This window comes from Bombus affinis, chromosome 18 (genome assembly GCF_024516045.1).
Source record: "Bombus affinis isolate iyBomAffi1 chromosome 18, iyBomAffi1.2, whole genome shotgun sequence".
NCBI classification, from domain to species: Eukaryota; Metazoa; Arthropoda; class Insecta; order Hymenoptera; family Apidae; genus Bombus; species Bombus affinis.
The window spans coordinates 2,772,520-2,795,469 of NC_066361.1; the positions used below are offsets into that span (position 1 = coordinate 2,772,520).

At 44.6% G+C, this 22,950-nt stretch overlaps 1 protein-coding gene across 6 annotated transcripts in view; it reads left to right on the forward strand.

The window, feature by feature from the left end:
• LOC126926602 (uncharacterized) overlaps positions 1-22,731 on the forward strand; it is a 259,088-nt gene extending 236,357 nt beyond the window's left edge. For all 6 annotated transcript variants that reach the window (XM_050742980.1, XM_050742985.1, XM_050742981.1 and 3 more), the window contains 3 exons: positions 11,198-12,049; positions 12,429-12,674; positions 13,770-22,731. In XM_050742980.1, coding sequence (XP_050598937.1) covers positions 11,198-12,049; positions 12,429-12,674; positions 13,770-13,861 — 1,190 coding nt within the window. In that variant the 3' untranslated portion in view covers positions 13,862-22,731. The remainder of the gene's footprint in view (positions 1-11,197; positions 12,050-12,428; positions 12,675-13,769) is intronic.
• The last annotated feature ends 219 nt before the right edge of the window (positions 22,732-22,950 follow it).

Sequence of the window (22,950 nt, forward strand, 5' to 3'; positions counted from 1 at the left end):
GCGCTCCAAAGCTTCGCGTATGCAAATAATGGAACGGAGTACTCTCGCGTTTAATTAACGGAATTTTCGCCCCCTCCTATCGTTTGTCTATCTCTTTCCCTCTTTTTCCTCCTATGACGAGATCCGATGAAACCTAGCTCGCCGAACCGAGGGATCTCGTTGCACCGTGCCACGGCGAATTCATTTTTACGAAGACAATGTATTACTTGGGTAATTACCACGTTACCAAGATAACGTCTATTTGCGGATTAGGGGAAGACATTCTGTGTACAGAGCGTTTCGGTAACGTTAGTACGAATTCAACTGGCTAGCTCGACCCAACCCCGCTGGAACGATTCTCACCGCATACCGGGAACAATTAGCATTTGAAAGTTACTCGTTATTAGAGCACTTGATTCTCCGTCGTATCAGTTATTCCACGGTATTTCTAAGTGCAGGAACAACTGTTGGGAAAGAAAATTTATTACTTTACACGCTCGCGAAAGTATGCCAATACTTTGCGTGCTGTTTCGCTACGGTGCTGATGAAATTTCATATTTGTGTATATAACACACTTGTGTATATAAGAATACACTAAGAATAATTAGCGGTGAATCTTGCGAGAATTCGCACACCTTCGATGTCATCGATCACAATCGAAGTTCACCAGGACGAGAAAGAAAATAACGTATCAAATATATTAGAAAATTGCTATAACGACCATGTTTAATTTAATGGTACAAAATTTTATTAGCGAGTCAGCGGAAAATATGTATCCCACGCGTTCGCTGGAAAATAGGTAATTTGCATGCTTGCAATACGTAATTGCCATCTAACGTTCAAATTAAGGTACCATCCGGACCGAATAGTTAGACACAATTATAACTTCTCACAAAGAGTATCGTGACCACTCGGGCTACGCGTCTGATCCTCCGTCGGAAATCGCTTTTATAAACGTTCCACGCGAATTTAATGTTTCATCGTTTCACTGTCGATGTCAAAATAAAAAATGCTTCCTTAGAAGCATGAACAGAAGCATATATTGGAACTTTTAAACATGGAAAATTCAGTTTTAACGCGATAGACGTAATCGCGAAGTGTGCAAATAGATTAGACAGGAATCGCGTGACTACGTAGTTGCAAAGTGGCAAACAGATATAAGGGACAGTCTGTTAGTCCTCGTGAAAAGATGACGCCTTCTATAGAATCCAAGTTCCTAGCAATTAATATCATAGGCCGTGAAACGCGGCGATCGTAATTTTATACATTATAACGAAGCTGTGACAACGTGAAATCGTTGGCAAGAGTTTCATTCGTGACAAAGTGGAGAAGTTTGCGAGCAGGAATAATAAATAATTGTCGAATCGTCAGAGAGGGAAAGAGTTTTCGGTGAATTGGCCATGTCGTGAAGGAGAATAGCCACGTTAATTTCGTTGCTTCCTATTTTTCACATCGAAAAATACCAGAAGAACGCTTATCAAGCATCAACGGAAAAGAGAAGAGAAACTACGAAGGAGTTTTCATTCTGTGCCTCGGAGAAAGCGAACGGCCAAGACGACGAAGAGAATGGGTGCATAGAATACGGTAGGCGATTGTTGTTTGTTGCCGAGGTTATGATTGCCGGTATAAATTGAAATAAGAGAAGAACGATGCAAAACCACGTGTTCTGTATGGCTGTTACGTTGAATGGGACGAGTGTACGACTCGAATGAAGAGAATAACGTTGCATAACATCGAAGACAGAAAGAGTTGATTTCGTCTCGCGAGCTACCCCTCTTTTCGATTTGTTTAAACCCTCTAAAAACATTCGTACTCGTTTCGTTCTGATTCTTCCGTAAAATGGAAAGAAGGTGAGAGTAGCGAGCAAAACTTTTCTATCGATGCACGAGTCGGGAAAAAAATTCAATTGGATTCGTGCAGGTTAGAAATGACTGTTAAAGCTATCGGTTGCAGAGACAAGACGGAGCTGGGCGAAAAATGAAGTCGACGCGTATTCGGAAATTCCATGCCGATGAACGCGTCACTTTTACGCGCCGTCCTCCGTTTTGAGAATTGAATTTCCATCGGACAAACCGATTCATCGTGACGTTGCATTGTGGTTCATGGAACACGTCTTTCTCCGTTTGCTCGATTTATCGTTCCGTCGTTTTCCAACGTTTCTTTGTCCGCACCAACAAAATCTCTTCTTCATTTTCGCAAGGAAAATGACAGTTTTCGAAAAATACTGAAAAGATCCTGATCGGTAGGTACGATCAAGCGATGATATTCGCTTCGTTTATGATGTTAATTACGATAATATTAATTACACGCACTGGCACCAATAAATCGAACGCTAATAACGTGATAATCACTTATTACGGTCGACGGATGCATATTCAGTTTGTTTGATGCAATAATAATACTGTTATCAACAATAACCGATAAACGTACAAAGCAAACACAAGCAAATCGCGATAGAGATGCATGGTAGTTTCTGTAAAGAATGCAACGACAGAGACCGACGAATCTGATGCCTTTGATGCAGGACCAAAGAAATAAACGTAACGATACTCGGTTTGCTGTAATCTCGTAGCACGAATAACGTTTGAAGGTAGAACGAGTTTTTGAAAAAACAAGAGTACAAAGATGCGCCACGATGGTTCGTGAAAATCGTGACGATTAATTTTGTAGTTTCGTAATTACCACGATTTATTCTGTCAGCTCTTCGGTGCTGAACAAGGAAAAAATACCACGGAACAAAGTGTCCATGAAATTTCAACGCTCATCGGACGTTGTTAAACGTCGAACCTGTTCGCGAACCTGTCCGAAAATACGTATCTACATATTGACGACTCCGGCTAGTTGGAAAATTGAATTTCCATCGTCCGATCGTTGCTGCGAATTGCTCGCCGTTTTGATATCCGTTGACGTGTCCGGCTCCCTCTCTTTGTGCCGATTGTTGCTCTTCGATTATTATCCACGTTCCTCGATGCGATGGAGTTACGCAACTAGACGACGTTCTACAGCGTCCAGATGGCCGCTCGATCGATAAAACGAAGAATCGACAATGCTCGCGCGGCCATCCGCGAAGACTTGTTATTCGTTAAAAACCAATCGACCGAAGAACCAGATAGATGACGTAGATACGCAATTTCGTTACTGGTCGTTCGTGTTTTAAAAGTTTCGCGATACAACGCGCGTCAGGTAATACGTGCAGCAGCGTAGGAAATGTATTTCTCGGTGTTTTCGACTAGTCATCGTTGACTGGTATCCGCGATAAATTCCAGGGAATCGGAGGTTTTGCAATGCGATTCTCGAAATAGGAAAGACGCGATAAATACAGCAAAATCACGATTCTGACAAGTGTCGTCAGAATTAATGCAGTTGACGGTCGTTTTTCACACTTGAATTAATTAAAACCGGTCTTGATAGGGAGCAAGTGTCTCGCATTGCTACGATAGAAATCAATTGCATTAGCAGGATAATCGTTAATAAATCTTTCTGAGAAAACGTAGCGATGATTCTGGTGTCTCGCTTACGTGATTTGTAGAGCAGTTCTTAGATTTTAAGACTGAACGTTGCTAAGGCGCTGAAAGCAAGTAGTACGTGTCGATATAATAGAAAGCGAAAATGTATCGGCGTTGAAATTGAAACGTTTCTCGTACCATCCAATTCGTCGATCCAAAAATCGAAGAATCGTAACTTACGCGCAAAATACATACGTACGAAAGAAAGGAAATATACGAGTTAGACCGCGGTGCCAAAGTTTAGCGAAAGGATGGAAAACGCGTCCGCTGGCTTGCCGAAACTTGCCTATAAATTTCAATTGGAGCAGATAGACGTCGAGATGCGGATGATCGTGGTTGGGTTATGCGGAATGTAATTGAAATTAATTTAGAATCGATGCTCGACGTCGGCCGTGAGAGCTCTGCCAACAGCGATGTTGTAATCGGGCGGGGAAATCTGTTTCGGCCGGGTTAGAAACGCCCCGAGCACGCGCGTCGGTCGTCGCGTCGCTGTCCTGAAGTATTCGCTCGAGTCACGGACGTCGAATCGACGCGAAAACCATTTTCTGCAACACAAAGTGTTCCTGACATACGTAAACCAACCCTCCGAATGCCTCTCGCGTGCGCAGATATTTAGATTCCGAGGAAGAAACCGTGCAATCTGGGAAACACTTTTCGCTCGGAAACGAATGTTGCTCGGTATCACGAAGCTCGCTGCTAGGTAACTCGAGTAACTGGCCAACGGATTTATTTAGTGGAATTTCTTTCAACTTTAACCGCTCGTAAACTCGATTTCTTTTCAGAGGATCCGGTTGTCCTCGTACGAAGGCTTCTCGGCCACATGACTAATTCGTTTCATAAATATGATCCATCTAGTCGTGCAGTAGTTTAAACATTTACCAGTTCGTTTCCCTATTCCGAGCTGTGTTTTCTTGGTTCGACGCGAGATTTCAGATGACGGCTTCGAAGGCAGATGAAAAGGAAAGGTAAACGAGGATTGAAGCGGCGAAGAAATAATTTCTGCGTCAAAGGGTAGCTGCGTTTTCACGGTGGATCGACCATGGGCCACCTTATAACATCGTGGCTCTTAAAGGCCTCCTTTCAAGAGCTCGGAGTAAACGTTGCTAGGGTTAGGATTCGCGTCTTTGAACTTGACACGGGTCACCTGACTCTGCGGCTTCAGCCTCTTCTTCGGATCCTTGCTCCTTCAGTATGTCCCCCTTGCTTCTGCTCAAAGCTATCCCGTGCTTCCACTGTTTTCCTCCGTCTGTCTCGCTCTTTCTCCGTTCCAACAGATTCTCTATCTCCTTGGCTTCTCTGTCGGCGTTTCAACCCCCGATGTACAGCCAACGGAGTACCGTTTGGAACGTTAACCGCAACTCGTCGTGTTATTCCCCTGCTCTTGCTCCTTTAATTTTCTGCCACGTCTTGTCGTCGCTCGACACAGTCTATCAAGGTGTATCGAGGTTAGCGATGCGAACCTGCTTCGCCCTTTCGCCCGTTTTTTTTTTTTTTTCCAAACAATTTCAAGCAATTTCAAACACGCTCGTAGCTCGTAGCAGAGTTTCGACAGGATGTTGAAAAATTTGCGAATCTCGAGGCAAATAGAGGCATCGCCAACAAGGAAAGAGAGCAGGGTTAGCGAAACGATAAAATTTTTCAACGAAAAACAACGAGACATTTGGAAAATTGGTAATTTAGCTAATGAGAAAATAACCGAAAGCGTAAATCAATGATAATTCACGAATAGACTTTTAACTGCTAATTAAATAAATTTACGTTGTCCAGTTGCAGAGATAGAAAACCGGACAGATTATATAGGCTGTTGGATGAAACGGAGGCTCGATAATAAAATTCATTATTCCCGGAAAATCCATTTGAAAGTTTGAAAGCCGGTGGATCCGTTGTGCAGACCGGATCCAGCGAGAACGGATATTGATCGGGCGACGATTGGTCCGATGAATTTCGCGGCATCGCGGTTCGCATCGGTCATTACACCTAATGGTTTAATATTCGCGATACAAAATTACGTAGGCAGCTATATTTGACAGAATCGGGTCGAAATGTTGGCCGGGCAATAATAATCAAGCCGTCCAAGCTCGATGTCGTTTAGCGCTGCACTCAGCTTTAATTACATCGCTTGTCACGCGTGTTTACCGCCGGAGAGATGTGTATTTTATTCCCTATAATGCATCGCCGAATCCAGCTAGCAGAAAATTGCTAGACCGTTTCTCAGTGCCTTTGATTTACGAAACGACGGTAGAACGCGATTGTTTTCCCAGTTGGCGAATTTTGTTGCCGCGTCGCTCTGATCGCTCTTATTTTACCGCCGGACCGACGCAACGTGTCGCTCGAAACGAAGAAAACATCGAGGATAGGGAGTACAATCGTGCAAAGCGAATATAACGACTTTCGAGCGAACAACTGGCAATTATTTTGGTGGACAGGTGTACGGATGGAAAGTTCCAATTGCAATCTGTCGCGACGCGCCATTCTGCAAAAATGCCTTTGTTAAATATAAGGCATTTGGTCGCTCGTCGTCCGGTCATTTCGTTTTCATAAACGCGGCTGCGTTTGTCGCAATTTATCCGCGTTGATCACGACCGATTTCAACGTAAAGACACGGAGGAGAAACGGTGGAAGATCGATGTTCGTTAAAAAAAATTATAATATTATATGACGTTCGTCTGCAGCGAAATATTCTCCATTATCGTGTCGCGCAACAATCCATTAACTCGGAAAATAAGAGCGGATGACAAAGCTTTTCTTTTATCGGGGAGAGAAATTACCGGGCGTACCCTCGGTCTTCCTCGTAGTTGCTTACGTAAAAAAGAAAAGCAAGAAGAAAAGGAGGCACGAGGGAGGAAAAAAGGGAGGAAAAAGAGGAGAGGGAGAGAGAGAGATATATATATATATAGGGAGCAAAGGGAACAGGAAAGGGAGAGAGCGAGAGAGTATAAAGAAGTTTGACGTGGAAGAGCGGGACTAAGCGAAAATATTGGTCGTACTCGTTCGAGCGAAATCAAAGAGGAGAAAATCAATCCGGAGTCCACGGTGGGAAGTTAATGCGAATTAAAATCCAATTCCGCCGACGAGCGAACCCATTTCCAAACGTTGCATCTTCGTGACCGGGGAAAACAGGAAGTTCGTGTAGCAAACGGGGTCGACCAAGGGCAATGGGCAGAGACTAGAAGGGAGAATTTACACGGAGCAGAAAAGGAAACTTTTTACACAGCGAATATAAATATATAGCGAACGCGTGTGCTTTCGCCGATAATAAAATATTTTTGTTGCCAGCCCGTACATATTTTTCAATGTTTTTATTCCGTACAAAACATTTTTCGGATTTTCTCCAATACATTCTAGACCTGTTGCCCCTTTACTCTGTGAGCGATCCTCCTATCTTCTGAATCCTATTTTGCCGATCACCGATCATTACCTTTTCACCAATGGATATGTTACAGCGTGTAAATGTTACAGAACGCGCCAAATATCGGTATACCTGGTACCTTGGTCGTTTAAAATATACCAATCTGTCTGTAGTAGCGAGGATAAATATCCGAGTTTTATTAAAAAAATCTATTTTTCCTTTTCAGGATTTTATACACAGAAGCGAACTCGTTTACTTCGATACGACTTTTCACTTAGTTGTAAAATAACATGTTCGAAAGGAATCGAACGAGATAGACGTTGTACAAGTTGTACGACGAAGACAGGGCAGCGAGTCGTAAAGGGAGCGATATTCCATTTTCCATTCGCGAATGTTTAAACAATATTGCTAGTCAGATAGGAGATAAAACAATGTTTTCACAGGAACAAATACGTCGAGAAGTGCCGTCATTCGATCGCAGTAACGCAATAGATGATAGAAACGAAGTAAGACATGTTTCCAAAGTTAACGCAAATAACTGTATGCACGTATACGTATTTTAACGTATTTTTATGCAAGAAAATGCGAGCGAAAACGATGGAGAAGTTTGTTCGAGTGTACCGAGAAATATCTTATCTTTGGAAAGCCGGTCGCGTTCCCTCCGGTTTTCCGAGAGCGCGAAGCGTCCTCCCTGTTTCGACGAGGGCAACGGCAGTCCACGCCCTCTTTCACTGCCAAAAGTTATTTCCGCTGGAAATTTATCGCTCTGCCGAGAATCGAGGCGTCATTTCCGGCCGAACGAAACAAAGAAAGCGTCTCGACTGCGACTCGCGCGAAAGATAATTGGCATGCCGTTCTATCGTGTCCTTTCTCGGCCGCGAGCCGCTCCCTTCTCGCCATAGCCAACCCTGTAGATTTCTTTCCGGAAGAGCTATACGGTTGCGCGAGCTGACGATTGTTAAATGTACCTACGCCTCGGCTGATTTATTCCCCGGGGCTTTCGAACCAGAGAAACCTGGATATTTATCGTCCCTTTCCGGCGTTGCGGTAAATAATGTGTTTGCTCTTTAACGCGATTTATTTCGGGCTACCGCTCTAAGTATCGTATAACGTATTGTTGCCTCTCTAGCGTCTATGGCTCGCCACGAGGAAACGCGAACAAAAAAATCTATGTATACGTATATTGTCAATGTTGCGACTTTTTGAAAGCTCCGTTGCGGTTATTGCTTCGCCGACACAAATTGCGGCCGGACCGCGGTTGGCGAAATTTCATTCCGCGTTTTTCCACGCTTTGGACATTGTCACAGAAAGTATCCTCGTGGAAAGCCAATATCATGTAATTAAATTTTCGACGGTTTGAACAGAAAAGAGCAACGAGATTGCGTATGTGGTGTACGTGCGCGTACCGTGGAGGTGGCGCGCGGCAAATTTTCCTGATCGATCAGATCCGCGGTCGGCCATTTCGTTTCGGCCGGCCGACAAAGAAAGTCGTTCACGGGCGTCGGTCGATTGATTAATTAAAAAGTTGGAAGTGCCGTGTCGAGGAGCCGTCCTTGATCCGCGGCCATGATAACGCGTCCATTTCCGTTTCCTCTTTTTGTCGAGAGAGCGACACGCGATTCACGGCAGTCGACCACCCGTCAATTAAATTTAATTGTTTGGCCAACTTTTGCTGATTGCTCGAAGGAACGCTCGAGAAAGGAAAGAAGCTGTTGGAATTTTTTAATATCAATCTATGATACAACGGCCAGCCGCGATATGTGCCGTAATTTTCCCCCTGTATTTAGATTCGTACGAATGGTTGTAACGAAATTAGGACCCGCTAAATGACACAAACGGAGCGAAGAAGAAAATCGGATACGAAACGCCTGCGGAACGTGATTAAAACGTGAGAATAAAATCTGATTCGTTAAATTACATGGAAAGTGCAGCGGTATTATTAATTTTCTATTGTATATAAAATCCTTAATAAATTTCGATTATATCAAGTATAACGGTATTGTATGACACAGACGTAACGAAGCACGTTGAAATTAAACGAAAAGTGAAAAGTTACAGGGGTAACCACTCATAGAACTTTGCTACTTTGCCATTGAAATTCGTGGCCCGGCAGCAATTCCACGATACATTGTCAAAAGTTTCGCTCGACGAACGTAATTAACGATCGTCAAAGTTCACGATTTGTTCTGCCGATCGAAATACAAAAAGGGAAAGGTGGAGAAAGAAAGAGACTCGAAGGGTGACCTCACCGGTATCCCACCCTTGGCCCATCCCTTTGGCCAGGACCTTCGTAGAGGGAATCGCCTAACGAGTCGGAAAAATCAAGCCTCCTTTGCCGGAATCGCCTTTGACCCGATGTAATACATGTCTAATTAACCATAAAAATAACGAGATTTTTGTGACTGGCTTTTCCCAAACGAGCATCGAAAGCGATTTCTCGATCGTATCGAAAGGAAAGAACTTTAGGGTGAAGAAAATCTCTCAAATTATGACTTCTTTCCCGCTTAGATCTGTTATAATTTCATACTTCGCGTATACTGGCTCGTGAAAGTATTCCAACGCTTGTAGAAGCATTTCATAAATATATCGTATGCGTTGTACGAAACGTTTTGAAATTTCATTAGCGCGGTAATGAAATCCGGCTATCATGATTATGTTGGTAAAGTTTGAAACAAATTTGGAAATCTACGTAGAGGCTACCGGATACGTTAGTGTAAGTTTAGTTTAAAATATTACTTCGACGATTAATAAACCTCGACATTATGCTAAATGCATATTTGCGATAAAAAATACTTTGATAACACATTTTCAGATCGAAAATATCTCGTTAGAATGGCAAAGAAATTTCAAAAACTTTCGTATAGCATGCGTAATACATTCGTACAAATTGCCTGTGATAAATGTTCACATGCTTTCGTAATTGTCATGTATATTGCCTATATATATTGTCACCGAAATAAAACTGATTCGTAGAATACAGCTGAAGGCTTAGAAAAAAAATATGAAACGTGCAGCTATAAAGATAAGACACCGGTATTCGTCCAAGGTGACGAAAGCTACTCCAACGCCAGAGAAACAATGAGATCTCATCGGCGATAGGAGGCAAATCCTTTACGTTGACAAACAGAGAGATAGCGCGTCAAAGTTTTCTCGAGATGGTCGAGGTGAAATTTGAGAGGCAAAAAATCGATGGCTGCCGGCAAACAGTTGTTCGGCTCGCGCGACCAAAAGTTTAGCAAATATTTCGCCACGTCGGGTCTGCGATGTTTGTTTAGCATCTTGGATTCTTGCCTATCTCGAGCCGCCTCATTAAGCCGGAAAATAATACCCCGGCGAGTGGCGGTGGTCCCGAAACAACGGAAGAAAACAGAAAAGCCGGGATTCTGTCGCGAATCTTCGGCAAGACAGCGAGTGCTGCGGCAGCGGGGTTGTTGCCAAGCGGAGGAAGAGGGACTAGCCTGAGGGTGCGACGTCAGATTTGTCTCGTTAGAGTTCGCATTGTGCCTGCCTATGGCCGATTTACGCTCTCTCGTTATAGCGTTCCTTCTTCGTCTCCTAGACGAATCCCTGCAATTCCTTTCTTTCTCCTTCTCGCTATCTAACGAGCTTCCATTAAAGCCATAATGCGCTCCTCTTGCCCGCTTCGCGATTTTTGCCACTCTGTATAATAGCGTGTTCCGTCCTAGCTATCCGACGACTTACTCTTTGTCATCTTTCTTGTCGACGACTGGATATTTCGAGAGGTTAATCGATCGATGCAAGAAGGGTCGCCTTGAATTCTGACCCGAATCAGTGTGTTTTGGGGGTGTTTCGCAGTTGGCCGATCCGATCGATCTTTCGGCAAGAAAGCGTCGTTAGGGAAGATCGATAGACCCCCATCGAAAGTTTCTTGTTGATTGCTTTCGGTGTACGTGAACCAGGTAATTTGTAATTCAGCTGATCTCCGGTTGCGATGTTTCTCGGTAACTTTGCCGGTGTCTCTCTGCTTAAGGGATCTTGCAGAGAAAGTTTATAGACGGCTGGTTTATCGAGATGCCGGGTCGGTGGCGTTAGGAAAAGGTCCTAATCGATTCAGAACACGCTTGGCATTTCCCCCCTTGGCGTCGATATTTCCCATTTCTTCTATAGAAAATTACAAAGTACACTCAGCCGTTAATGCGTTAAATTCTTTTCACCGATACTTTTTAACATCTTTCGAAACGTCTCGCTCTTATAACGCGTCGGTAGAATCGATCGCAAGCAAAGACGTGCCTAGGGACTGGTAGGGACGGACGAAAATAAGCGGTATTCTAATGGAACAGCCGCAAGGATTCTCGAAAAGAATTTTCTCGTTTCTCACGGAACGATTTTCTGAAAATTTCAGCCAGTTCCCCGGAGCCACGTACGTGCCCGTACTTGGGCAAATTTACGGTGACGGGGGTGAACCGGAACCAACGGAACATCCGTGAAAGCCGGAGGAACCAACACCAGGAGGGCGCCAGGCGTGACAGAGAAAAAGTTCGACACGCCCAGGAACGAACCCAGGAAGATCGACGCGGCCGGAAGCTCGACTTCGACGTGGAGAAACGAAGGGCGAACAACGAATACCTCGTCCATGAGCGAATGGGCAGACGCGCCAGATCGAATCGCAACAACAGAAACCATCGCGATCACAGCCTCGAGGAGGTGTCGTCCAAGCGAACTTTGGATATCGAGGACCTGCTGCGCGACCGTTCTAGATCCAAGATCAGAAGATCGGAGGACCAGCGATCGACCGAAAGCGTATCGAGGTCGAAACTCAGAAGAACGCACGATCTTGCCAAACGTTCAATTAGTATCCAGCGAATAACGAGCAATAGATCAAGAAGAAGCCCAAAGATGGAGGACCTGCGGGTAGACGCGGACGATTTCGCACGAATCAGGCAATTCTGGGCAACCGATTTCGACGATCCGGATGGCTCGAGCATGCTCGAGATTCAGGGTGATTATTTCGGCGATTACCCGGACACCGCTAACCTGCCAAAAAAGAGGTCAGGGATGACCTCGTCGAACCTCCTGGCGAGAATGAGGAGAAACGTCGAGCAGCTGAATCCTAGCAACGGATCTTTCGAGAAAAGGGAGAAGAGAGAGGAAGATATCTCTAGATGCAGCTCCGAGGTTACTACCATAACCATAGGATGTTCTACCGCGGACAGAATGGAATTTCAGACGGACTGCGTCGAAGACAACGCGATCGGTGAGTGAAAATTTCGATTTGACAGAAATTCGATCGTTTCTATTTTCACGGCTTAGCTCTAAAACGTTATTTAAATGTCGTTCGAAAGTACCATCGGTCTGAGCGGAGTCGTTGCGCGCTCACTGATAATTAAAATTGCATCGATAATACAACTCGCGTATAGATTCGTTCGTGCAGTTATCGTAGCAAGATCTTTCAGCTTTGCTATCTGTAGCTTCTCTATTCGTCGACGTTCAACTTCCAAAGTTGTCAGAGTTTATTTAAAGGATAATGGCACTCGACGGTTAACGAGCGGCTCGAAATACCTCCCACCATTATTCTGCAAGTTCGTTCCGTTAGAGTGCCAGGGATAAAGAAGCCTTTGCCTTCTCTTTCGCAGCGTACTCCTGCCACGGTAGATGGTTCGACGCGGAGGGCACCCAATTCGTGATCGCCACCCAACTGGCACCTGGCACGAGCTGGTCCGGCGAGAACAACAGGCCCCAGCCGTACAGAAACAGTCGAAGATTGTGCTTCATGTACAAAGAGAGCGGCGGAGTTGTCAGTTTGACTGCCAGCGAGGTCGCCTGCCAGAGGGGAATCCCGCCGCCCCCACCTATGTTGGCCTTCAATGCTACCAGTACCGGTGAGTACCTCCTCCTTTCCTTCGCCACTTCACTCTTGAGGATCCTTAAGGTCTCCGTTCTGCCTTGCCGAGGACGCGTCTCCGCTGCAATGAACCTAACAGTTTTGTTCCGCAACTACCGTCGCTCCGCGAATCTTCCTTCGTTCGAGCACTTTGTCTCGAGATTTAGAGGCTGCTCCCCGCCCCCCCCCCCCCCCAATGGAGGAGCATTGTCAAAGAAATTAGGCCACTTTCGTGGCGCTCGTTCTTCTCTAGATTCTATCTTTTCCTATGACTATGTTCTTTGATCACGTAAGATGCTATTTTATATGCTTTCGCGATTCTTCGCGTTTATATAATTTACCATCGTTGCCATTTAACGATTAATCTTCTGAAAGATACGATCATTCAGAAGCTTCATTAATAAAAAGTACGGACGCGAAGTTGCTTTACGTGGTCCTTGCTTACGGCATGGTTCCCTTATTTGTTTGATGTTATCAGATTGTATAGCGCTCATCTGCGTGCTTCAGGTTGAAGCATCCTCGGAACTTGAACCGTTATCTTGTCACTCGACGGAGGATCCTTTAGTTTCGTTACCCCGTCGTTGCTTTGTTTGCTACGCCTTTTCACCTCAGACTTCGCCACGCTTATCGAAAGACCTACCGATTTGCTTTCCAAATACTTTGCGAAGTTTCGAAACAGCGGTGTCCTTATTTCGTACCTCGGGGGAAACATCAAGGTTACGTTGCATCGATGCGAGATTCGACGCGTCTTCGAGGAAAGTTATCGCAGCTGTCTATGAGAGAAGAAGTGGCGTGAGATGCGAATTTTCTTACGCGGCACGGAATGCAGTTTGGCAGCGCGACATACTGCAACGTCCAATCAAAATCGTCGCGTCAGCAATTGTCATCCAGCGCATTCTAATAGCCAGATGGTGCGCGACAGCCATGCATAATTTACTGCGACACGTAGACGACTTCACCTGACAAATGTACCGTGACAGCTCGTTGATAAATGTCGAATTAAACGGCGGCGTCACTTTAGCCCATCGATGTTTACCTAATACTTAAGTTAGCCCAATCCAGCCTAAGAACAAACATGGTTTTGTGCTTGCAGGTCAGTGCATGGAAGAGAACAGGGGCTTTGTTACTCGATCGACGTACCTGATGATCGTCAGCCTGGCGGCGGTCGTCGCGATATACAGGTGATTCTAATCGAACGGACGACGATCTCGCGACCGTTAAAACTCAACGTTTGTAATCTGCGTTACTGGACACCGTGTGGGTGACGAAACGAGGTGGTACACGTGTATAAAAAAAAAATATATATATATATATTATATATTATACATATATAATATACATATATATATATATATATATATATTATATATATAATCGCCTTTGGCGCGAATCATCGAACAAGATCGGTCGAGCGTCCGGGCCAACGAGGAAGAAGAAACTGAAAGAGAAAATGGCACAATCGATACTTTGGCTTCGAACGCTCGTGTCCGTAGCTCTTGCTAGCCTCTCTGATTCGTCGGGAGAAATTCGTGCTCGCACGACCATCAAAATTTTTTCGCGCAACGAAAAACGAGAAAAGATATCGAGGTTCGTCGTAGCTAAGAGTGCCGGTCCCTGATTCGATTCGATATCGAGGAACGAAAAATAAAGTCGCCTATAATAAAGAGACAAGAGGCAAAACTCTGATTTCTTCCGTGTGAGAGGTGCTCCTCCAGACCAGAAGGAAAATCAAGTAGACAAGAAAAGAGGGCGGAACATCGTTTGGGAAGGAGACGGATCCGATCAAGATGAACGGTTTAGTGACGGAAGGAAGGGAAGAAGGAAGGAAGGAAGGAAGGAAGGAAGGAAGGAAGGAAGGAAGGAAGGAAGGAAGGAAAGAAAGAAAGAAGGAAGGAAGGAAAGGGTACTACTTTTCGAAGGAAATTTTTTTCTCAACGACGGGAAAGGGAACCGCTTGTTCCTTCGAGAGGAACGGCGTAAGAAGAGTGAGGGGTCGTGAAGATCGAACGCGAATTTCCCCTGGCCAGTAGGTTTTTTACCGATGTAGCTCGTAGGCACTAGCTAATTAAAAATCGGGTAAAGATAACAAAGTAATTACACAAGTTTTTATGGTTAGACCATATCACGAGCGAGATCACGGCGCACGATCGATCGGATTGTTTAGCGAAAGGTGACGAGCGATGAGAACGGGATCGATTGCCGGCCCGGAACGATACCGAAGAGAGAAGAGAGCAACATCGCGTTTTAGTTAGTAAGACGATCGACCGGCAGAGGTCGTTATCATTTAAGGTAGAAACTACATAGAGAATAGCTTTAATAAGGCGCGAAGGGGAACAGGTTACTCGGCAAATATTTTTCACACCGGCTGCTCCTTTCTTTTCACGACCCTACAGAATACTGTAAGTGGGTGTACCGTGTATTTTATATTACCAGTTCGAAGAATAGAAGCTGGCACGAAGAAAACAGGAGTGCACCTGTATCTCGAAACATCGTGGATCGTTGTTACTAAAGTGCCATCGTCGACTTTTCAATCGTAGCATAAATTAAATTATACGATAAAAAAGGACGTACCATTTTGAAGTTTAATTTCACCGAAAAGTACAATGTTCGAACAGCACGGAAGATTCTGCATCCGTTAACAGATTTTGGGCCAATCGAGAAAGCTCGCGGCAGAATTCAATTACCACACGAAATATTAGTAGATGTATTAAAGGTTGATTGCATTGTAGCTGTTATATAATAGCTACAAAGGGCTATTAGCCGTGTTATAGCTGAATGTATAGCGTAACTATTATATAATAGCTGTAATAGCCGCTAGCTGTATTAATAACCGACCGAAGGGGAAAAACATATTTCAAAGCTTCCGAGTTAACTGCGTTATTTTTCTATTGTACGATACAAAAAAAAAAGCACGCGTCGCTCGTCCACGATGTTTAGAGAGCCGGACACGATGATCGATGCTACGAATTTATTATCGTAGCGAATATTATTCGCCGAGTAAAACGTTCGATCTGTTAGAATGAACGCGAAGAGTGAAACGAAATTGACACCGATACACGCGCGTAGCAAACAGTGTCAAAAGATGTTAATGAAGTAATTAACGCAATACAATCTATCGTGTAGTAGGATTATTTGATGCGCCAATGGGCTAAAGAGCGGAGAGAAACGAGAGACACGAGGAAAGAATCAGGGTCCACCCAGTCGAAATTTTGTTTTTGTGAAAAATCTTTGAATAATAAATTATCTTGCATCGAAATAATCTATATCCTGCCCGCTGATAATTTATCGTATCAATTGTATATTAACCCGAAACTATTTGCGTATAACTTTAACGATCGCAATGTATTCTGCATGGCTAAACAGAAACGTCGTGCCCGATGATAAATTTAATGCAAATATTTCTGGTATTTCGAGAACATCACTATTTCGACGATTCAATTAACTTCCATCGCATCGGGGCGGTGAACAACGATAGGCAATTTCAAAGCGGCGTAAAATTTATTTCATCGCCACTCGCAGAATATCGGTGTTCCTCGAACACGCTACATTTTAATGTTCCGAACGTTAATCGATTTCTATAAATGCCATAATTTCTTTTCTCATTAATTAAGAACAGAGATCGGGTTACTACGCGGAAATTGGGTTTACTTCGAACAAGGATTCGTTAAGTTTTACGAACAATACGAAGGATCATTCTCGAGAGGGGAAAATATCGGTAGACAAACGGCCGAACGTGTAAAGTGTAAAATTGTAACTGTGATGGATTTTCCGGTCCGTTATACCGACTCGCAATCGGGAACGTTCCCCTCTCGTTCGTGCGTTTGCTCCGGATTATTCGTTCCTTTCTGGCGACACTGATTCTTTCTCGTTACGATCTTGGTCATGTTTATTTTTCTTCGTCGAGCGTCGATGGGTCTCGTGGAAAAATTCCTGTTGGTAAAAGTTCTAAGGCGGATATTCCCGCGGTAGTTTATCGATGCAAACGAAGATCGAGAAGGTGAAACGTGGAATATAGCGTGAGACAAATTGGCCACTTGTTCGACCCCTATCACGCCGAGGGGGAAAAAGAAGAAGTCGATCGGATATTTTATTAAAGAACTGGAAACTCCGAGAGCTATATATATCGTAGCGTAACGTTGATCTTGCGAATCAAAATGAAATTTAGCATGACAAATGTCGAGAGAATCGGAATATGGTGCGCGATTATCGAATTGGTCCGCGTTCACGATTCTCGATCGCGCGTAAACATCGCAAACGATATGATTTCCGGTATGCCGGGAGGATTTCGAGGAACGGCCGGGTTTATTTAAAAGTCTGCGGACGAAGGAATTTTTCCAAGAACTCGACAGCGCCCGCGTTAACCTAAGCAATAAGCAATAAAGTCACGCAACGGCTCGATCATGTAGACAAAAGATGTTGCGTTTCACGAGGAAACTGTACCATCACGTTATGCCAGAGATCTTCTATTATATTGGTTTGTCCAATCGGATTTTCGCGACAGCGACCGAAAACGGAGAGAAAAGGGAGACGCAAGTGGATACGGACCGATCGATCGCGAGGTAGGACGCTACGATATTATTGTAACTAATATAGAGTCTATATTATATTATTGTACAAGCATCTTTGTAATAATTAACCCGAACCGAGTGACGAGAGGAAACGAAAAGGGAAATACGAGCAATGAGTCACGATAGAAGAGTACGCAACAATAGAAAACAGACACAAAACAAAGCGAGAAAAAAGTTAAAAAAGAAGCAAAAAAAAAAAAAAGAAGAAGATAAGAAAGAAAGAAGGTGAATAGAGAGAGAGAGAACATGAAACATAAGAAAAGCCAATCGCTATTTTACCACTTTTCCAATCGCGGTACACGTAGTTTTCACGCCGTTAAATTTCTCTTCGTGCTCATTTTTGCGACGCGGACGAGGACGAGCCTCTGATCCCTGAAAATTTCGCGTCTGTAAATATATCTGTGGTCACGCGGACTCCACTATCCTAAATGCATGTCTCGTTTTTTATCGGCATTTTTCGTTTAGTTGCACCTTGTCGAGAGATCTACTCCCCTGATCTCGAGATGAAACATAGGTATTTCGGAATATATCGTACATGTTGCGTCGCAAAGGCTCGGCGCCGTACGAAAAAACGTTCTTTTATATATGAACAGAGTAGTACGTAACTATATAGAGGAAAAAGAGGGCTGTCGACGTGCTTTTTCGTCGGGAAAAAAATATCGAAGCGTGGAAAAAATGCCCGCGCGACATGCGGAAAAATGCGGTGGATCAAAGGCTCCTTCTCTCAGAGGCGTTCATTTAATCGAGTGAAAGACGCTCTCCTTTTCAGGGTTCTCGGAAGAGAAAGATCGATCGACTTTCGTTAGGCTTCTCGGCAAGTACCTTCTTGACAAGTTACTTACCGTCGTTGCGCACAGAAAATCGCGGATTAGCGAGCCACGAGGCGTTTTTCTTTCTTTCTTTTTTTTTTTTTTGTTTTTCTTTTTTCTGTTTCGTTCACTCTATTTTACACGTTTTTGTTCGTTTCCTCACCGGACGAGTAGAATACTTAGTGGTTTAGGACTTTTAACGATTAGCACCTTAGATGCCATACTGTACCTAAGAAGATGCAACGTATTTAGCATAACCTTAAGGTGAAAAACATAGCGATTAAGGATTACTCTAGCTTCATAGGGGTAATAAGCTCATTGTGACAGCAATCAGAGGTGCCCCGCGGTCGAAGCGCGAACAAAACAACCTTTTTCTTTCCCCGAGCACGTTTTTCGATCAGCCATCTCGCGTCTGTCGCGCGTGCACTTCTTGCGAACAGTCTCGAATGCCAATTCTGTCTGGAGCGTGCGTAAAAGATGTTTCAAATCGATAAGAACGAGCCACAAAAAGAGAGAGAAGCGAGCAGGGGCGCGGCAAGGATTTCTATTAATCTAAGGAAGCGTCGGTTACTGGAATCGCTCGGCTACCGGGTCCGCATAAATATCCGAATTTTCGACAGCTCGAGTTTAGACTACTTCCGTTCCACGCGAATATTTGAATTACGGTTATCGTGCTGAAAGTCAAATATTACTCTCGACGGCGAAATATCGGGACGGCGACGGTAGATTCGGGTAGCTCGACGATCGAAATTCTACAAGTTGGAGCCAGCGAGCGGGTTGCCGCGTCCTGCCGCGCATCATCCATTCAACGATCGATCGGAATTACGCGAATTCGCTGTTAGGATAAAACCGCGGACATTCGATAAGAAAACGAAAAGATGGAAGATTCGGCAAATCGTTGAATCGATAGCGATAGAGAGTGGCGTTTAGGATATCGGCGGGTAGGAGGGACGTATTCGCGAATAATAGTTAGAAGTTTGTTATTATTTTCGATTTGCCCGACACAAACAACGCCGAGGGATTTGATAATTATCAGAGCATCCTCAAACATCGTTACTGACCGACCGCCTAGGTTCGCGCCACCCGGCCTCTCGTCAAACATGCGCTCCGCTTAATGAGATTGATGCAATCGGCCGATGCATTTAATCCGGTTAATTTACATTGGGTCCTAATATCGCACGCGAATATTCCGCTAATGCAGTCGGTAATGAGAAACAGAAAATTGCTTGCACAAACTGCTCCCTTTCCCATCCCCCTGAACGCGCGTACGCGAACAAGCGGCTGTGAGCGCACGTGTACCATCGCCAGCTTCACGCGTACTCTCCACGTTTTTCGACTCATCCGGAATCATCGTCATCATCATCATCATCATCATCATCATCATCATCATCATCTTTTCCATTGAAATTTTCAACGCAGTATCGCGAATTAATTTAACTTGACGATAGGGAGGGGGCACTGATCGAGGGGACTCGAGGGGAACGATTCGAAAAGCGATGAAATTTAAAGCGCGGATAACGAGAGTAAACGAACGGTATAATTTTCTTACGCGTTCATTTTCGAGGTCGACCGCTTTGACGCGCCAACGTGCCTCACTGTCTGCGAACAAAAAAGTTTAATTACGGTGGAAAAAAAAACCGACGGGTAGGACGGGAGAACGAAATTAGTCGGTCGAGAGAGGAAGAAAAGGAAGAGGAAAGGAAGTGGCGAGCAAAACTACGGGATAAAGATGAGCTGGCTGTCGAGGGAATCCAGGGGAAAAGCAACGTCATAGTCAGAAACAGGACACGTTTACGCGGCCTGGATGTCGGTTAACGATTTTATGGAAACACGTCTAATGGGATTATCGGATTACTTCCGCGTCGGTACGGGTGCTCTACCGCAGTTTATTATTCTCACACAGTGGATTATACGCTCATTCTTGAATCTTCTTCTATAGATGGTATAAAGCCGGACCTGGTAGCGGCGTGTCTTTCAGGAATGCAGGCACGTTCGCAGACATTTGCCGGCGCGCGAAACGGTCTTCTATTCCAAATTAGCACAGAGTTCGAACGTTTCGCGGCATAATCCAGCGAGAAACGTGATTTCTTGTTGGCCGAGGCGGCGTGATTTTCCGAGATTTCTAACGTCCTTTGATTCTCCTAGTTCGACACGTGCGATTTTATTAAATGGCGATTTAACGAGCTCTCCGCTACGTAATCTCGAGCGTGTGTTTTTGTACGATCGGCGTTCAATTCGGTCGAGCTTCAGCCCCTTATCGTTGTTAGAGCAATAGGCAACCCTTAACGATGCCGCGTGACGCACCCGGGCCCATTCGAAACCGTCGCTCAAAGATTAGAAAGGCATCGCGTGCCATATGGGGACGAGCGAGCGCCCCTGGCCGAAACTTCTCTCCGCGTACGCTCCAGCGAACCGAGGACGTTTTCAATCAAGGGACAATCATCCCTCGACGAGCAATCGAACCTTTTTATCGAATCATCGCGGCCCGTCGTTTCCATCCTTCGAACGAAACGTCAGCGGCCGATCATCGAACAACGACGAGAATACTTTTTCGCGGCGAGGGTACATATGGAGCAATATAAGAGTGAGAGTGTGCGTTCACGAGAAACAGAGAGGGAGAGAAAGCGATCGAGAGCGAGAGAGCGGGAGAGAGTGAGAAGACTACCGATTCAACTACGTTATAAAGGACAAAGTCCGAGGGTAGACGGAAGAATACCTGGACGAAGGAGGCAATATTTTATAATACAGACAAAGCATACCGCTTCAGAGTTTCTAATACTTTGTTACTTTAATTTTCAATAAATAATTATTATCGGTGTTACAATAACTTCAGCCTATACGATCAATTCTTTGAATTCCTCACGCGACAAACGATTGATACACGTCTCTTGAGTAATCGCATCGATTACTTCTTTTCTTCGTTCTTCGTCGAAACAGTTGACCCACTCGAACGTTCGCCCTTTTACCGAGAAGCTACGATCGAGCGTAACCAGGCCCATGCCGGCAGTCCTTCTTATGTATGTTTGCGCACACTTTACGACACGCATGTACATAGATATACATACATATACGATCGCATACCGTGTGTATAATTTTTGGTCTCGTGGGAAGTGCCGGGTGCGCGACGCGTTGCGTGTTTAGCGAACGATGGAACCGCGGGGCAATGACGAGACGAAAGAGAAAGAGGAAAAACTGTATGCGATTCGATTTTAAATTAGAGGATCGATCCTTGCTTGATCGACGACCCGGGGACGGTAGGTGCATCGTCAACCTTTTAATATATCTCGGATTTACATTTAAATTAACGGTGAAATTCGTAGATCGAAGTTTCGTACGAACTTTTACAACAATTACATATTTAAATTGCAAATATTTGAAAAATTCTAAAACGGTCGATCCGGTTGGTTAATCGGATGGAAGATGGCGAGTACACGCGTAAGCAATCTGTAGACGAAACGAGGAGGAGCGCAATCACTCTCGCAAAGTGTGATTCATGAACCGTTCGTTTCTGTGCACCAGGTCACGGTCAGCAACCAATGAAAAAGATGATTCTCCTTATTTAGTGGGGCAAGCGATCAAGGACATTGCTGGCGGCAGTTTTACGCCGGCAGCCGAGCGAATGATTTTCCAACATACCGCGTAAAAATAGCGGCCTCTGAGAAAAATATACATCGCTGGAACAGTTAATAGAATGTCGATTCTCTGGCTGACACGTGTCGGATGTGATCGGGGATAAAAGCTGCCAGGACAACGGACGAATGGAGTCGATAAAGCGACAGCAGTTCGCGAACGTTCACCCGTGCAAACAGCGTTTCTCTTATTTATTTATTACGATTTTCTGCTGCATAGAAACAACCGATCTACCCAGTTCGTATTGGTAACTCGTGTACATCGAACGCAAAGACAAAGAATTACGTAAGTTCACGTTCGACTATCTGTTCTTGTCGTAACCGTGATAACGTAGCTATTTTAGCGCAATCGTCGTGATTTTGCGAAATCAGAAATGAACTTGACGCGGCTTATTGGACGTTACACGCTCCAAGTAGCGATACTGGCGTGCCATTTCAACCCAAATTTATCAACTCGAAATCGTTCGATGGACCGGAAATGGGTTAAGAGGATCGAGGATTTTTCGCGCGGTTGCTTGATGTTCGATGCGTCGCGAGTTGCGCACTTATAGCGATTTCGCAATTTCGTCACCTACGACGCGTGCGATTCAACGATGAACACGAACATTATCGATCATTAGCTGCGCGAGGTTTAATTGCGTCGAACGATTCAATTTGACGAGTCGAGCGTAGAATAGACGGATCGAGCCCCGGCCGATCGGAATTTAGTTTTGACCACCCTCCTCGATTCTAACTTTCCGACGCACCGCGCGTTGCAAATTGTACAATGTGCAATCACGTCGAATCGACGAAGCGACACGGCCCGATCTAATCGAGCACTATCGTTAAAGATCGTCACGCGATCTCGTCCTCCTCCCAGTGGTAATTCGTAGGATGTCCAGCTCCGCTATCGGCGTCGAAGAAAAACGGAAAGTAGACGAGCGAGAAATCGCTGTTTCTATATTTGCGAGATCTATTCACCAAGTTCAACGAGAATTCGGATCGTGCTCCGATCGTCCCCAGTGTCGTTCCGCAGCAAAAAAAAAAAAAAAATAAGTTAAATAAAATAACCGATAAGAAGAAAGATAAAAGCGTAAAAAAGAAACAGAGTTACTGTAGTCTCTGTTGGATGAATGACAGAAAAGCAATACTGCATGAACGAAGCATGCGTGCGAAGCGAGTTTGCGAGAGAATGAGGCGAAACAGACGCGAAAAAGATAAGCATGTATCGGCAAGAGAGAAAGAGAGAGAGAGAGTGAGTGAGAGAGAGAGAGAGAGATGCTCAGCGA